This window comes from Oncorhynchus masou, chromosome 31 (assembly GCF_036934945.1).
Source record: "Oncorhynchus masou masou isolate Uvic2021 chromosome 31, UVic_Omas_1.1, whole genome shotgun sequence".
Classification (NCBI taxonomy): Eukaryota; Metazoa; Chordata; class Actinopteri; order Salmoniformes; family Salmonidae; genus Oncorhynchus; species Oncorhynchus masou.
Genome location: NC_088242.1, coordinates 20,139,018 through 20,157,447, shown reverse-complemented (window position 1 = coordinate 20,157,447; position 18,430 = coordinate 20,139,018). Strand labels below are relative to the sequence as shown.

The 18,430-nt window shown below is 43.5% G+C and overlaps 1 protein-coding gene across 1 annotated transcript in view; it reads left to right on the top strand.

Moving 5' to 3' along the window:
* The window catches only part of cep170aa (centrosomal protein 170Aa), a 73,674-nt gene that overhangs the window by 34,441 nt on the left and 20,803 nt on the right, over nucleotides 1–18,430 (top strand). Inside the window, 3 exon segments of the mRNA XM_064950284.1 lie at nucleotides 3,640–3,847; nucleotides 6,804–6,941; nucleotides 13,278–13,739. Coding sequence (XP_064806356.1) covers nucleotides 3,640–3,847; nucleotides 6,804–6,941; nucleotides 13,278–13,739 — 808 coding nt within the window.

Genomic DNA, 18,430 nt, shown 5'->3' with positions numbered 1-18,430 from the left:
TTTGTCACTGGCCTACACCCAACACCCCATAATGTCAAAGTAGAATTATGTTTGTTTTTTTGACTAATTAATAAAAAATGTAAAGCTGAAATGTCTTGAGTCAATAAGTATTCAGCCCCTTTGTTATGGCAAGCCTAAATAAGTTTAGGAGTAAACATGTGCTTAACAAGTCACATAATAAGTTGCATGGACTCACTCTGTGTGCAATAATAGTGTTTAACATGATTTCTGAATGACTACCTCATCTCTGTACCCCACACATACATACATCTGTAAGGTCCCTCAGTCGGGCAGTGAATTTCAAACACAGATTCAACCACAAAGTCCAGGGAGGTTTTCCAATGCCTCGCAAAGAAAGGCACCTATTGATAGATTGGTAGAAATAAAAAGCTGACATTGAATATCCCTTTGAGCATGGTGAAGTTGTTAATTACACTTTAGATGGTGTATCAATACACCCAGTCACTACAAAGATACAGGCGTCCTTTCTAACTCAGTTGCCGGAGAGGAAGGAAACCGCTCAGGGATTTCACGATAAGGCCAATGGTGACTTTAAAACAGTTACAGAGTTTAATGGCTGTGATAGAAGGAAACAGAGGATGAATCAACAACATTGTAGTTACTCCACAATACTAATCTAAACGACAGAGTGAAAAGAAGGAAGCTTGTACAGAACAAAAATATTCCAAAACATGCATCCTGTTTGCAACAAGGCACTATAGTAATACTGCAAAAAGCAATTAACTTTTTATCGTAAATACAAAGTGTTATGTTTGGGGCAAATCCAATACAACACATTACTGAGTACCACTCTCCATATTTTAAAGCGTAGTGGTGGCTGCATCATGTTATGGGTATGCTTGTAATCGTTAAGGACTGGGGAGTTTTTCAGGATAAAAAATAAACAGAATGGAGCAAAGCACAAGCAAAATCCCGAAGGAAAACCTGGTTCAGTCTGCTTTCCACCAGACACTGGAAGATGAATTCACCTTTCAGCAGGACAATAACTTAAAACACAAGAGTTGCTTACTAAGAAGACTCAGAGTTACAGTTTTGACTTAAATCTGCTTGAAAATCTATTGAGAGACCTGGAAATGGTTGTCTAGCAATGATCAACTATTTGACAGAGCTTGAAAAAAAATGTTCACGCCCTGACCTTAGAGAGCCTTTTTAATTATCTATTTGGTTAGGTCAGGGTGTGACTTTGGTGGGCAAATCTATGTTTCTATTTCTTTGTTGGCCTAGTATGGTTCCCAATCAGAGGCAGATTTTTATCGTTGTCTCTGATTGGGGATTACACTTAGGCAGCCCTTTTTCCCACCTTCAGTTGTGGGATCTTGTTTTTGTACAGTTACTGTGTAGCCTGCAGAACGTTACGTTTGTTTATCTTCTTTTTTTTGGTGTTCATCAAAATAAAGAAAAATGTACGCTTACCATGCTGCGCCTTGGTCTCATTCCAACAACGGACGTAACAATATGAAAAGAATAATGGGCAAATATTGTACAATCCAGGTGTGCTAAGCTCTTAGAGACTTACCCAGAAAGACTCACATCTGTAATCGCTGCCAACTGTGATTCTAACATGTATTGACTCAGGGGGTTGAATACTTACAGTATCTAATCAAGATATATTAGTTGTTTATTTTCTTTTACAAATGTTAGAATTGTTCTTCCATTTTGAGTAATTTGTGTAGATTGTTGACATTTAAATACATTTTACTCCCACTTTGTAACACAACAAAATGTGGAAAAAGTGAAGGCCTATGAATATTTTCTGAAGGCACTGTGCACGATATCTATTTTGTTCTCAATATTGTGCTAAATATCTAATTTCTGCTAAATAGGAAAATAGCACCGGTTATATCATAGTATAAAAAAGTGTTTGTACAGTCGTGGCCAAAAGTTTTGAGAATGACACAAATAGAAATTTTCACAAAGTTTGCTGCTTCAGTGTCTTCAGATATTTTTGTTAGATGTTACTATGGAATAGTGAAGTATAATTACAAGCATTTCATAAGTGTCAAAGGCTTTTATTGACAATTACATGAAGTTGATACAAAGAGTCAATATTTGCAGTGTTGACCTCTGAAATCCGCCCTGGCATGCTGTCAATTAATTTCTGGGCCACATCCTGACTGATGGCAGCCCATTCTTGCATAATCAATGATTGGAGATTGTCAGAATTTGTGGGTTTTTGTTTGTCCAACCGCCTCTTGAAGATTGACCACAAGTTCTCAATGGGATTAAGGTCTGGGAAGTTTCCTGGCCATGGACCCGTGAGACACTTAGTTATCACTTTTGCCTTATGGCAAGGTGCTCCATCATGCTGGAAAAGGCATTGTTCATCACCAAACTGTTCCTGGATGGTTGGGAGAAGTTGGTCTCGGAGGATGTGTTGGTACCATTCTTTATTCATGGCTGTGTTATTAGGCAAAATTGTGAGTGAGCCCACTCCCTTGGCTGAGAAGCAACCCCACACATGAATGGTCTCAGGATGCTTTACTGTTGGCATGACACAGGACTGATGGTAGCCCTCACCTTGTCTTCTCAGGACAAGCTTTTTTCCGGATGCCCCAAACAATCAGAAAGGGGATTCATCAGAGAAAATGACTTTACCCCAGTTCTCAGCAGTCCAATCCCTGCACCTTTTGCAGAATATCAGTCTGTCCCTGATGTTTGTCCTGGAGAGAAGTGGCTTCTTTGCTGTCCTTCTTGACACCAGGCCATCCTCCAAAAGTCTTCGCCTCACTGTGCGTGCAGATGCACTCACACCTGCCTGCTACCATTCCTGAGCAAGCTCTGTACTGGTGGTGCCCCGATCCCGCAGCTGAATCAACTTTAGGAGAAGGTCCTTGAGCTTGCTGGACTTTCTTGGGCACCCTGAAGCCTTCTTCACAACAATTGAACTGCTCTCCTTGAAGTTCTTGATGATCCGATAAATGGTTGATTTAGGTGCAATCTTACTGGCAGCAATATACTTGCCTGTGAAGCCCTTTTTGTGCAAAGCAATGATGACGGCACGTGTTTCCTTGCAGGTAACCATGGCTGACAGAGGAAGAACAATGATTCCAAGTACCACCCTCCTTTTGATGTTTCCAGTCTGTTTTTCGAACTCAATCAGCATGACAGAGTGATCTCCAGCCTTGTCCTCAACAACACCTGTGTTAACGAGAGAATCACTGACATGATGTCAGCTGGTCCTTTTGTGGCAGTGCTGAAATGCAGTGGAAATGTTTTTGGGGTATTCAGTTCATTTACATGGCAAAAAGGGACTTTGCAATTAATTGCATTAAATCTGATCACTCTTCATAACATTCTGGAGTATATGCAAATTGCCATCATACAAACTGAGGCAGCAGACTTTGTGAAAATTAATATTTGTGTCATTCCCAAAATGTTTGGCCACGACTGTATGTGTGTGTGTGTGTGTGTGTGTGTGTGTGTTTGTGTGTGTGTGTGTGTGTGTGTGTGTGTGTGTGTGTGTGTGTGTGTGTGTGTGTGTGTGTGTGTGTCAGCATGAAAGATTATATTTTTGACCATGTACTCTGTCTTCCCCTGCTGTGTCTCTTCCACTCTCTCTCCCCCTTGCCCCCTCGCCCCCTCACTGTCACCCTCCCTCCCTCTTTTTCCCTCCATCAGCATGAGAAGTTCACCAGCCAGCTCCAGCTGAGTAAGAAGCCCTCCAACGGTGAGCCCAACAAGTCACCTGCCAAATCTCCTCCCAAGTCTCCTGCTAAGACCCCCAAGTCCTCCAGCTGCAGACCAGCCGAGAGCAAGGCAGCCGAGGGGACCATGGAGCCATCAGCCAAACCTGCCGAATCACACAAGGGAGATGACAAGATGGCAGGTGAGAGCAGGAAGCACATATAAGAGATGACATGTATGTTGTACATTACGGTATGATCCAGTCATTTCAGGGAATAACTTAATGGGATATTTCATTGTTGATCTTCAAGTGATTCAGTCATGACACAGTATTTGGAGATTTGGCCCTTTCTGCATCCAAGTTGTGACTAGATTCATAATTCCATTTTATACCGATAGCATTTTAGAATCATTATTCTAAATGAGTAAGAAACGATTGTCATGATCCCACCGTAGATGATACAGTATAGATAGACATGTCATCTGAAAAGACTAATAAATCCCTACTTTTCACTGCCTGTCTCTTCTGGAGCTTTTTCTATTCATTTATTGCCTGTAATAAAAGAGTGAGGGCTTAGATCGGATGTTTAAATAACACATTGTAAATCCAGCTGAATCTCATTAAAGCAACCTTAAAAACAACACAATAATCTGAACAACTGTCCCTGTACCACTGGAGGGTCTTATCTGATTGGCCAGCCTAGCATGCTCCTGGGCCCACTATCAGTAGCTGAATGAGTATTATTCCAATCAAATAGCTATAATTATCTACAGGAGGCAGTAGAGTGTCTGCAGCTGCTCCCGCTCTCCTCTCTCTCTGTTTCTGTTTCTGTCATCTCTCCCCTGTGCTTTTGGCAGGAGGAATGTCCGCTACACTTGCATCGTTTACACGCTCAATAGTCAATTCACTCAGCTGGAGTGGGAGCTTATGCTGGTGTTGGTGTAGGTAACAGTGGATATTTTACTGATGTTAGTGTCTCTTACAGTAGTTGGTACAGATACGGGATACTCTGTGGGAGGCTGAGGGGATGTCTTGAGTTGAATAGCTGCTGTATTACAGATGGCACAGTATATTTGTCTAGCTTTTAACAGGGGAACCATGGCTTTTGCATTGTGACAGTACATGGTTCATTGTCATTACATTAGGAATCTCAGAGGGAGTTTTTGCTAAACACTGGCCTTTTACAGTAGGTTACCTGGGGCGGCAGGTAGCCTAGGCTATCGAAAGGTCACTGGTTCGAATCCCTGAGCCGACTAACCTTGAGCAAGGCACTTAACCCCAATTGCTCCTGTAAGTTGCTCTGGATAAGAGTGTCTGCTGAATGACTTAAATGTTAAGCTGTTTGGTCCCTATGGATTGAGTAGTTAGTTCTGAAATATGAGAAGATGTCCTTAATGAATGGCTTTAGCCGTTGTCTATAGTCTCAGGATAAAAAAACAGATGTTCTAACACTGTCATATGGGGCGTCAGGCTTAATCCATGAGTCCAGTGTACCAGCATTACATGCAACCCTGCTTGCCACCCACTATGTGTTTAATTACAACATCTGCAGTGGGGGCCTTCAGCAGAAGGCCTCCATTACCCGACGGCCCGTAAAAAATAGAAGGCAGGAAGCGTTTACATGTGTTTCTCCTTTGCTGCCACCTGGATATTCTAGCCTGTTAATTGTCAGTTTGATGCTAATGTGTTGGTCCCCCCTGACGACTCAGGGAATCACTGTGTGTTCCCTTTCCACTCTGCAACACACCACCATAGGTTCACTGAAGATATTATGCAAGCAGGCATAGGTCCTCACCAAGCTTGCAGCATTTATTGGCTCCTCACCAATCTTGCAGCAGTAATAGGCATTTATAGGCATTTTTAACACAAGCATCTGTAAGTATGTGCTGCAATTAATGCTTTCTCTGGGTTTTGTTCAACATATGTAGGATCTTAATTTGAGCTAGTTTGCCACAGCAGAAAAATTATCCTGCAGCAACAGGAAATTGGGGCGGCAGGTTAGCCTAGTGGTTAGAGTGTTGCACTAGAAACTGAAAGGTTGCAAGTTCATATCCCTGAGCTGACAAGGTACAAATTTGTCATTATGCCCCTGAACAGGCAGTTAACCCAGGCTGTCATTGAAAATAAGAATCTGTTCATTAACTGACTTGCCTAGTTAAATAAAGATAAAATAAATAAATAGAAATGTGGATTATTATTCATGGTGTTTTTCGTAGGGGTTGATCGGAAAAATCAAGTCTGAAATTTATAAGTGGGATTTACAAACTTCAGAAGCCTTTTAAACCTCAAATGTACAACAAGTTTTAAATGTCTTGCATTTCAGAAAAGTTGCCCTGCAACAGGGTGATCAAATGAAGATCCAGCATCTGCATGCAAAGTCAGTGCTTATTTAAACTTGAAGTGATTATGTTCCATTTAGCTATTGTGACTTTATTTGTAGTATATTGGCCTACACATCATGTCCCAACCTGGGTTCAACTAGCAACATACTATTGGGCTTGACTTGGCCTGAAATAGATGCTGGTACTCATTTTGGGTGCCGGTACGGTTTATATTTCGGTGCTGGCGCTCTACAATACTTTTGAGCTAATATTCTATAAGAGGAACAGGAGCTCAAGCAGTAGAACATTTTAGGTGCCGGTACTCAGCTCTGGTGAACTCCTGCCCAAGTCAAGCACTGGTCATCTGTAACACAGAGAAATGTGTCCGTTGGTTCAAATGAGGATCAGACAAAGTCCAGGAAGAGATTCTCCTCTTAAACATTTCAACCGATAAACACAGCCAACCTCCAGCCAGTCTGTTTGAAGTCAGATCTGTCATATGTGTTGGTTGTGTGTTGACTTAAGCTCATTGGTGATAAGGGATCAGAGCATGGTGTTGATGGGTTTGTCCCTCTGTGTCCTGCTGACTGGGTTATGTAGGTCAGTGGAATGGCTAAAGCCAAATCAGTGCTCCATGACCCATCATCCAGCTTTAAGACAGAGGGATTAAAAGACACTAGTGCAGCTGTGCTCAGGAAGTATTGCATGACCATCACAGTAACTACTGGCCTGTTACTGTGTCCATTGATTTCATTCATATACATGCATGTTTCACAAGCACAATGGGTAGATTATTCTATCTAAATCCAGTGAAACTTCTTGTGTTTGTGTTATAGGGGACATAGCAGCATTGCACCGGGGAACCCCTCTGTATGGACAGCCATCTTGGTGGGGGGATGGGGACGCAGACGATGAGAACTCCTTCAAGCAGGAGACCAAGACGTGTGGGAAGAAGCATGACAGCTCTGCAGCAGGTAAGAACCCCCAAAAATGACCTCATTATATCTCAAATAAAAACAAATGTGTACATGTCTAGATGTTCAGATACATGCATACTGTACAGTATACTCTAAGGCCTAAAGAACATGATCCAATGACATTCCTGATGGCTTGAGGTCAAATCAAGATAAATTGATCTGCTATCTTTTTACTTGTGTTCAGTTTTTATGAATTGGCAGGGAATTTGAGCCGGCAATTTTGTTGTACACGTTCCTGGTTGATCATTGTACCCCATAATGCAACGTTTGTTCTGAAATATTCCTGTGGTTATAACAGAACTATAGCATGTTGGAACATAAAGCACAGAATACTTTCTGTAAGTAGTGAAATGGTGGCTTTATTTCATTCCCAGGCTTATCCTGTCTCTGTGTATTGAGGGTAATGGCCATCCGGACTCGCAGTACACAGTGTGTATATACACTGTGTGTGTGTGTCTGTGTTGGTCCGGAGGACTGGGATCCCATTAACTTGTGCTGGGCAGGAGTAACAGGATTAGAGATTAGACCAGGCTTGGACGCAGCAGGACACCCAATGGGTGCTGGGGTGGACTGGGGGAAGGCCGACCAGACCTCTTAGACTATTAGATCATAGAGCTGTCCTTACACTATCAACAGTCAGAGCTGGACAATAGCACCAGTGCAGTGCATGTCCTCGGCAGCTCTTAGGAAAGCTAACATTTTGGGATAAACTGAGGCTTGTGATCGGAAAGCCTGGGGGACTTTTATTTTAATTCAAGTATGGGAGGTTGCATCTATCATGGAACTCAGTAAGTTGAAGCAATTTAACAGATTCTTTGTGTGACCATTGACATGTGTAGAAAGTATAGTGTAGGCTACTTTTGAATTACAATTCTATTAAACAACAGTCGATTAATGTAAGGATATTTGTATTATGACCATGTTCATTTTGGGGGGAAAATGTACAGTTGAAGTCGGAAGTTTACATACACCTTTGCCAAATACATTAAAACTCAGTTTTTCACAATTCCTGACATAAAATCCTAGTGAAAATGTCAGAATAATAGTAGAGAGAGAGTGATTTATTTCAGCTTTTATTTCTTTCATCACATTCCCAGTGGATCAGAAGTTTACATACACTCAATTAGTATTTGGTAGCATTTCCTTTAAATTGTTTAACTTGGGTGAAATCTTTCGGGTAGCCTTCCACAAGCTTCCCACAATAAGCTGGGTGAATTTTGGCCCATTCCTCCTGACAGAGCTGGTGTAACTGAGTCAGGTTTGTAGGCCTCCTTGCTCGCACACGCTCCTTGCTCGCACACACAAGTATTAAAACCATGGGACCATGGCACAAAGCCCTGACCTCAATCCTATAGAATTGTGACCTCAATCCTATAGAAAATGTGTGGGCAGAACTGAAAAACAGTTCTGAAAAACAAAACAGAACTGAAAAACAAAGACCTGACCTCAATCCTATAGAACATTTTCTATAGGATTGAGGTCAGGCTGTGATGGCCACTCCAATACCTTGACTTTGTTGTCCTTGAGCCATTTTGCCACAACTTTGGAAGTATGCTTGGGGTCATTGTCCATTTGGAAGACCCATTAACAACCAAGCTTTAACTTCCTGACTGATGTCTTGAGATGTTGCTTCAATATATACACATAATTTTCCTACCTCATGATGCCATCTATTTTGTGAAGTGCACCAGCCCCTCCTGCAGCAAAGCACCCGCACAACATGATGCTGCCACCCCTGTGCTTCATGGTTTGGATGGTGTTCTTCGGCTTGCAAGCCTCCCCTTTTTCCTCCAAACATAACAATGATCATTATGGCCAAACAGTTCTATTTTTGTTTCATCAGACCAGAGGGCATTTCTGCAAAAAGTACGATCTTTGTCCCCATGCGCAGTTGCAAACCGTAGTCTGGCTTTTTTATGGTGGTTTTGGAGCAGTGGCTTCTTCCTTGCTGAGTGGCCTTTCAGGTTGTGTTGATATAGGACTCGTTTTACTGTGGATATAGATACTTTTGTACTTGTTTCCTCCAGCATCTTCACAAGGTCCTTTGCTGTTTTTCTGGGATTGATTTTCTCTTTTTGCACCAAAGTACGTTCACCTCTAGGAGATAGAACTTGTCTCATTCCTGAGCGGTATGATGGCTGCATGGTCCCATGGTTTTAATACTTGTGTACTATTGTTTGTACAGATGAATGTAGTACCTGAAGGTATACAGATGAATGTAGTACCTTCAGGCGTTTGGAAATTGCTCCCAAGGGTTAACCAGACTTGTGGAGGTCTACAATTTTTGAAGGTAGGCCTTGAACTACATCCACAGGTTCACCTCCAATTGCCTCAAATGATGTCAATTAGCCTTTCAGAAGCTTCTAAAGCCATGACATCATTTTTTGGAATTTTACAAGCTGTTTAAAGGCACAGTCAACTTAGTGGATGTAAACGTCTGACCCACTGGAATTGTGATACAGTGAAATATAAGTGGAATAATCTGTCTGTAAACAATTGTTGGAAAAATAACTTGTGTCATGTACAAACGACATGCCAAAACTATAGTTTGTTAACAAGAAATTTGTGGAGTGGTTGAAAAACGAGTTTTAATGACTCCAACCTAAGTGTATGTAAACATCTAATTTCAACTGTAAAATCGCAATATTATTGTGAAAGCAGTGCTCTTATGTACAGTAGATGGTATGTAGTGACCACTGACCTGTCCTTATCTCTGTTATTGAGAGGCACACAGTAGAGGGCAGTTGACTGGTCTGTCAGCCGTGGTTAATATGGACAGCATCCCCAAGGAAAGTGTCACAAACAGTGGGCCTTCCTGACCAGTCTTTAGTGACAGCCCCAAGCTTCAACAGAGTGCACTGGCGTGTTATGTATGTAATTGTAAGCCATGTCTCTCCGGCGGCATAAAAACAGATCCGGGGTTATATTCATGGTCATTCAATGTAAGTGATACGTGTGCAGTATAGACAGCTTGCAGTGAGCGTGGGTGGTAGGCTGGTAGTGGGTGCTGAAGCCTATAGGGTACCCATATAATGTCATGGAGTTCTATGTGATTATGTAGAAGCTGCTCCTTCTTCTCATTCAAACTGGCCTGAATCTAAAAGCACTCACACCCTCCGCTTCGAATGCCACTTAAGGGAAGTCACTGAGGACAACACTCTCTCTGTTCAAAACAAGACACCATATCCACCCTCCTCTCCTCAGCGTCCAGCTACACACTCTCTCTCTGTTTTTCTCTTTCTCTCGCAGGAGCATACATTGTGAGTTTATCTAGCCAAGGAGCCTTCAGCTTTGAATAGCATTATCTGCAGGCATTCTTTAGTCAACAAAGGGAACTTCGACTGGTGTGGAGGAGAGATAGAAAACCTTTTTAATGAATCAGCATTATTTTCCTGAAAGCCTAGAGTCTCTTGGGAGCCCAAAGATGGCACATAATAAGGCTACGCCAATAAGGTGTGCACACAATACAGTTCCCCACATCAAAGAGCCAATGTATAGTCTAATCTCCTCCCATAGCTATTTCTGTAGTGTGGAGAGGGCATACTACCCCCACTTGCTCTAGTAGAGAGAGGCTAACTAACAACAGAAGGTAGCAGTGGAGGGGAAGTGAGATAGTTTAGAGGAACGGTCTCATGTACTATTGAATAGATTCTGTTGTAGCCGCCCCCAGCCCCCATCCTTATGTATTGTCACTCAGGGCTATTGGGTTACGCCATTGCACCAGCTCTCACAGAGCGCTGAAACAAACCGCTTTCTCCAACACTGAAACTCGCATTCGCTATCTAGTCTATAGTAACTTGCTAAAGTAGTAACTTGCTAAAGTCCTTATATATATTGTTTTGCTAATTACTCAATTTAAGGACATAGTTTACTGGGAATCCGAACTGAGGCTTTAATTTTGAAGAGGGAACCACCTCTGCCTGAACTTGCACTTTCTTTGGCCACCTGTGGCTTTTCAGGAGGATATTCAGTCAGTCAGGCCGTTTCAGCCGTGAGGTATGTGTTCTCACTTTTAAAGGCAATCTGGTCACTTCAGGGCGGTGGATTAATGAATATAAAACACCCACAGTCCTGCCAGATTACTTCGATGTATTATATTGTTAAGTATACATTTGGTTCCTGTCATGAATATGTAATGAGTGTTGTTAGTAATGCTTTGTATGTCTCATGGACTCTAATGTACAGTACACTGAGTGTCCATGTTAAATGAATGGCCACCATGACCCTCAGTGCTTTTGAGTTGAGTTTTCACATCAGTCACATGAGTCATTAGAGGAAGGGTGGTAGTATTTATAAAAAAGGGAAGTTCTAGGCTTAAGTTCTGATTTTCTTGTTCGGGGAAGCAGTGGGTGTTATTGATGCTTGGATAGGATGAAACCACAGCCAGACCACTGCCAGACCTGTTGGTGACTATAATCTAGGACCCGATGCAAGTGGTACCAGTTTGAATGTACAGTGCCTTCAGAAAGTATTCAGACCCCTTTAATAAAAAAAATTATGTTGTTACATTACAGCATTATTCTAAAATATATTAAATTGTTTGTTTTCCTCATCAATCTACACACAATAGCCCATAATGACAAAGCAAAAACAGCTTTTTAGAAGTGCTTGCTAACTTATAAAAAATTGGAGCAGGTTTTCATCAAGGGGCTCTCTGTACCTTGCTCTGTTCATCTTTGCCTCGATCCTGACTGGTCTCCCAGTTCCTGCCTCTGAAAAAAATCCACACAGCCTGATGCTGCCACCACTATACTTACATTTACATTTAAGTCATTTAGCAGACGCTCTTATCCAGAGCGACTTACAAATTGGTGAATTCACCTTCTGACATCCAGTGGAACAGCCACTTTACAATAGTGCATCTAAATCATTAAGGGGGGGGGGTGAGAAGGATTACTTATCCTATCCTAGGTATTCCTTGAAGAGGTGGGGTTTCAGGTGTCTCCGGAAGGTGGTGATTGACTCCGCTGTCCTGGCGTCGTGAGGGAGTTTGTTCCACCATTGGGGGGCCAGAGCAGCGAACAGTTTTGACTGGGCTGAGCGGGAACTGTACTTCCTCAATGGTAGGGAGGCGAGCAGGCCCTACTTCACCGTAGGGATGGTGCCAGGCTTCCTCCAGACATGACGCTTGGCATTCAGGCCAAAGTGCTAAATCTTGGTTTCATCAGACCAGAGAATCTTGTTTCTCATAGTCTGAGAGACTTTAGTTGCGTTTTGGCGAACTCCATGCGCCCTGTCATGTGCGTTTTACTGATGAGCCTTTTACTGATTTACTCCCCCGATTGCTCAGTTTGGCCGGGCACCCAGCTCTAGGTAGAGTCTTGATTGTTCTAAACTTCTTCCATTCAAGAATGATGGAGGCCACTGTGGTACCCTTCCCCAGATCTGTGCCTCCACACACAATTATGTCTCGGAGCTCTAAGGACAATTCCTTCAACCTCATGGCTTGGTTTTTGCTCTGACATGCACTGTCAACTGTGGGACCTTATATAGACAGGTGTCTGCCTTTCCAAATCATGTCCAATGAATTGAATTTACCACAGGTGGACTCCAATCAAGTTGTAGAAACATCTCAAGGATGATCAATGGAAACAGGATTCACCTGAGCTCAGTTGGAAAAAGTCAAGGAGTCTGAATACTTTCCAAAGGCACTGTAGTTCTCTATATGGACAACATTATGTCTCATTTCACTCAATGTTTTACTTTGTTGAAAGCCCCTGTTCGTTGCAGACATGGGGAGTTTATCTGTTTTCAAAAAGAGACAAAAAGTACTTTTAAGTTGAAGTGAAATATATAACTTTCAAGAAAGATTTTGTTTTATAGGGGGTCGTAAATCCCTGTAAGTATTATATCTTCAATATTTGACTTTGATATAGTTCCTTTACTCTGTTAGGGAGGAAATGTGCAAAGCCAACTTATTTGTATGTTACATGAACAACTCAGCTACTCACTTTGTCATACATATAAACCAGATGGTCTCTCCACTGTCCAATCAGATCATCCATCATCTCCACATCCCATAATGCCTTGCCACTTAATGTAATCAAATGAAGTTACACAATCATTATTAAGTAATAGCCTAAAGGGGTTTTGATTGGCTTCCTCATCAGTTATTGTCAAAGTGGACACTAGATGGCTTTGTGTCTGTCTGCCTGGGCCCCAGCTCAGCCTGACCTGTTTTGTTTAGAGTGCTGTGTTCTGCCAGGGTCTCAGACACTGATTCAGACTAATGGCGAGACTCAGAACAGACACAGCTGAACGGCCCATGTGGGGCCCATGACCTCTGACCTCTAGATACTGATCCCCAGTGTTCTCCTCTCTGTGAACCTACAGACGGCAGAGAGCCTAAGAGGAGTGAGAGGCCTAAGGAGGACGGCCTGGGCCCCGAGCCGAGCTACTTTGAGATACCCACCAAGGAGGCTCAGATGGCCGAGGACAGCATTCATGAGATCCCCACCAAAGACACTGAGGGGGCTGCTGCTACCGCCAGCGCCAGCGCTCAGGGCCACGCCTCACCTCATGCCTTCACAATCGAGTTTGACGACACCTCCCCTGGCAAGGTCACGATCAAGGACCACGTGGCCAAGCTGACTCCGGACCACCGGCCCCGGCCTAAGAAGGCCTCCCATTCAGGCAGCAAGGACCTCAGCACCCTGCAGGCTGCCATGATGGTCTCTGAGAGCAAGGTGGCTGATTGGCTGGCCCAGAACGACCCCCCTACGGTGCGCAGTGAGTCCACGGAGGACAGCAAAAGCATCAAGAGTGATGTCCCTGTCCACTTCAAGAGGCTCAAAGGTGAGGGCCATAGCCTGCCTGCTCTCCTCCCTATATCCCTGCCTGTCTTTCTCTTTGTCCCCCATCTGTTGCCAGATCAGCAAATGCAATTATTCCTCCCTATAGCTACACTACAGTATCTTCTACTAACTGCTCTACATCTGGCCTTGCTAACCTCACAGTTAAGCTGATCAACATGTGTTTTACTGCTAAAAACCATGAGTATTTGAGTGTTATTTTGGGAGGTTTTTGGGGAGATCCTGCAAAATGCATCCTCTCAACAAATCTCTTACTCTCTACAGATCCTAAAATGTTGGTCAATCTGATCCTCTAAAATATGACTTGTGTTGGACCCAGAACCTCCTAGGGCGCTATTCAATCTGTATCGCTGAAGCGTTACAGATTGCCCGCTAGAAATTGAAAGGTAATTTACTATTGAGCCGACATATGCAGCGTTTACTGTGAATGCAGTCTTCACTAACACTGGAACATTGCCTTTCAATTGAAAATAAATTAATAAAAAATCCTACAATGTGATTTTCTGGATTTTTTCCCCTCATTTTGTCTGTCATATTTCCGCAATACGGATTGACAACAATAACAATGATACAGTGGGGCAAAAAAAGTATTTAGTCAGCCACCAATTGTGCAAGTTCTCCCACTTAAAAAGATGAGAGAGGCCTGTAATTTTCATCATAGGTACACTTCAACTATGACAGACAAAATGAGGGGAAAAAATACAGAAAATCACATTGTAGGATTTTTTATTAATTTATTTGCAAATTATGGTGGAAAATAAGTCCGTGTTGCCCAGCAACAGCCCCAAAACTATATACATTTTATAAATGATTATTATTATTATTAAATTCCCCAACTGGCCCTCATGCAATCATGACCACCTAATCATCCCCAGCTTCCAATTGGCTCATTCATCCCTCCTCGTCTCCCCTCTAACTATTCCCCAGGTCACTTCTGTAAATGACAATGTGTTCTCAGTCAATTTACCTGGTAAAATAAGGGTAAAATAAACAATTTAATATATACATTTAAAAAAAAATATTCAGCAGCCTGGTGGTCTGTGGGTAGAAGCTATTGGCCGACTGACAGTTTTTGCCATGATGCTCCTATACTGCCCACGTCTGAGTGATGGAAGCGGGGAGAACCGGACGTGGCTCGGGTGGCTGAGGTCCTTGATGATCTTCTTGGATTTCCTGTGACGCGTGGTGTCGTTGGGCTGAGCGTACCACCCTCTGTAGAGCCTTGTAGGGAGCGGTGGTGGAGTTCCGTACCAGGCTGTGATGCAGCCCGACAATATGCTCTTGATGATGCTCCTGTACAACACTGAGGGCTTTCAGGGACAGACAGAATTTCTTCAGCCTCCTGAGGTTCAAGAGTCGCTGTCGTGCCTTTTTTAGCACGGTGTCCTCCCGGTTTGACCATTTCAGCTCCTCTGAGATGTGTACGCCAAGAATATTGATGTTTTTCGCCGTCTCCACGGCAGCCCAGTTGATTTTTTATTTTTTTTACCTTTATTTAACCAGGCAAGTCAGTTAAGAACATATTCTTATTTTCAATGACGGCCTGGGAACAGTGGGTTAACTGCCTGTTCAGGGGCAGAACGACAGATTTGTACCTTGTCAGCTCGGGGGTTTGAACTCACAACCTTCCGGTTACTAGTCCAACGCTCTAACCACTAGGCTACCCTGCCATGTCCAGCCTGGTTAATCCTGAAGTTCATAATCAGCTCCTTTGTTTTGGCACCACATCGTCAGAGTGCCTACCTCATGTCCGTAGGCCGTCTCGTTGTCGTTGGCAATCAGGCCTACTACTGTCGTGTCGTCTGCGAGCTTGATGATGAAGTTGTAACTGTGTGAGGCCATGTAGTCGTGGGTATACAGGGAGTACAAGAGGGAACTGAAGTCGCACCCTTGTGGGGCCCCTCGTGTTGAGGATCAGTGTGGATGAGGTAATGTTACCTTCCAGAAGAAGCATGTCTTCTACTTTGCTAATGCCGGTAGCAGCAGTCGTACTCTAAACTACAGTAGGCAGACAGACAGGAGAGAAGGCAAAGAAAGGCCATTGCGTGTTTACTTCCCCTGTAGCCTGATCTGACTTTCATCCTGGGAGAAGGCTTTGCTCGCTACTCATCTTAGTGGTTTATCGAGCTGTATGATTATTCTCCTCCAGGAAACTCTGCTCAGACAAAATTCCCTATGAAGTCACACCATCTCCATGAAATGATAGGTGGCCGTCTGCACTCTTTAAAGGTCCTTTATCTCAAATAGTGTCTGATTATGTAATTCTATAAAGGTCATTTATCTCAAATAGTGTCTGTTTATGTAATTCTATAAAGGTCCTTTATCTCAAATAGTGTCTGATTATGTAATTCTGTAAAGGTCCCCACCCTCAAGCAAATAGATGTTGAGGTCCTTTTGTGTACTTCATATCACTGACAGAGACACCCACTTATCAAATCAAATCAAATGGCTCTCAGACCCTGGCCATGACCCCACTCTCCAAGGGTGTCTCAGGGAGAGTTGGGATATGCAAAAAACACATTTCCAATTCACACATGCAAATAATACACATTTGTACAAATATACAGTAAATATAGGACAAATATAATCACACACACTTACGGCTCTTTATGTACAACCTATCACTCTGAATGGTGATTCTTCATACTTAAATCTCTCTGCCCTACATAATCCCAGAGACAACATATAGTATGACTCTCTGCCCTACATAATCCCAGAGACTACATACAGTATGACTCTCTGCCCTACATAAACCCAGAGACTACATACAGTATGACTCTCTGCCCTACATAAACCCAGAGACTACATACAGTATGACTCTCTGCCCTACATAAACCCAGAGACTACATACAGTATGACTCTCTGCCCTACATAAACCCAGAAACTACATACAGTATGACTCTCTGCCCTACATAAACCCAGAGACTACATACAGTATAGCTCTGTTAATGGCAGTCAGAATATTTGCTATTTCCTCGGGATTAGTCACCAGTACTTCTAAATCCCTTAGCCGTCTCCCAGCTCTGACACCCATTGTCTGAGCTTAGCATGGATGGCACAGTGGGCTACCTGCCTGTCTACTTCCCCCATTCTCCATTCTCCCTGCCTAAGGCACTCATTTTCTGCTGAACACCAAGGAGCCAGGCCACATCATCCCATCTCCATGATGATTCATCCACATAGTGCTTTAGTTGTGCTTTCCCTTTGTTTCATATTTTAATTGGAGCCTGGACACTATCTCTGTCTGCATCTTTATTACCATCACTGGGCCTTTTGTAATGCACTTTTTGGGTACGACAACATGAATCTCTTTCTCTCTTGCTCTCTCTCTCTCTCTCCCCCTCTCTCTCTTTCTCCCTACCTCTTCTACCTGCTAACTGCTGAGTAGGGTTATTTTGCTGTGGGATGCTATTTGACAGGACTCAGGAGAGAGTGTGGGTTGGGCGCTAGCTACTCTTTGGAGCTGGCTAATTAAATGGCTGCTAATTTATGGTGTGCGATAGCTGTGTCTGGGGGTGGGGCGCAGACAGGATGGTATGAATAGAGATTTATGAAGCACATAGCAGGTATGAAGGTGAAGTCAGAGGCTGAGCTGCTGAGTGCTACAGTACATACAATGCTGCTGGACAATGCAGTCTTTCCAGTTTTAGGTGTGGCTCCTGTACTCGGTTTCTGGGGTTTATTCTGAAGCTGTACCTTCCAGAGGCTGTGGTGAGAGTCTAGCTGTGGGACCGAGAGGAGGGAGGAACAGGGGTCGGTGTTGAGGTTGGAGTTGTCATGCTGCAGGCGGTCAGGACTGGGAGCTTAGCAGCCTGGTGTGTGTATAAACCGTACATGTGTGTCTGAGTCGTGCTCAATGGTGCTCAGTGCTGCCGTCAGCCCCAGGGACAGAGAGCTGTGTGTGTGCCGTCAAGCGTGAGGACGGGAAAGCGAGACGAGCCAGAGGCTGCTGTGTTAATATTCATGTTCTCAGGTGGGTCTCTGAAACACAATGGATGGAGAGGCAGGCGGTGCACGGGGTGCATGGGGATCGCCTGGAGATAATGTGTAGCTTTTACACTGCAGAGTAAGGGTTAACTTTGTTGTTTGTGATGTAAATTAACCAACAGTTTAATAATTATGTTACGTTTTGGTGGTTTTCCTCACTTACTGTAGAAGGTTGTGAATGCTCTTGTGTGTTTTTACACTGTGTGAGGTTTGGAGATTTGACATTTGTTGTGGTGTAGTAGGGTTAACGCTGCTGTGGAGTAGGGTTAACGCTGCTGTGGAGTAGGGTTAACGCTGCTGTGTAGTAGGGTTAACGCTGCTGTGTAGTAGGGTTAACGCTGCTGTGTAGTAGGGTTAACGCTGCTGTGTAGTAGGGTTAACGCTGGTGTGTAGTAGGGTTAACGCTGCTGTGTAGTAGGGTTAACGCTGCTGTGTAGTAGGGTTAACGCTGCTGTGTAGTAGGGTTAACGCTGCTGTGTAGTAGGGTTAACGCTGCTGTGTAGTAGGGTTAACGCTGCTGTGTAGTATGGTTAACGCTGCTGTGTAGTAGGGTTAACACTGCTGTGCTGTGTAGTAGGGTTAACGCTACTGTGCTCTGTAGTAGGGTTAACGCTGCTGTGTAGTAGGGTTAACGCTGCTGTGCTGTGTAGTAGGGTTAACGCTGCTGTGCTGTGTAGTAGGGTTAAC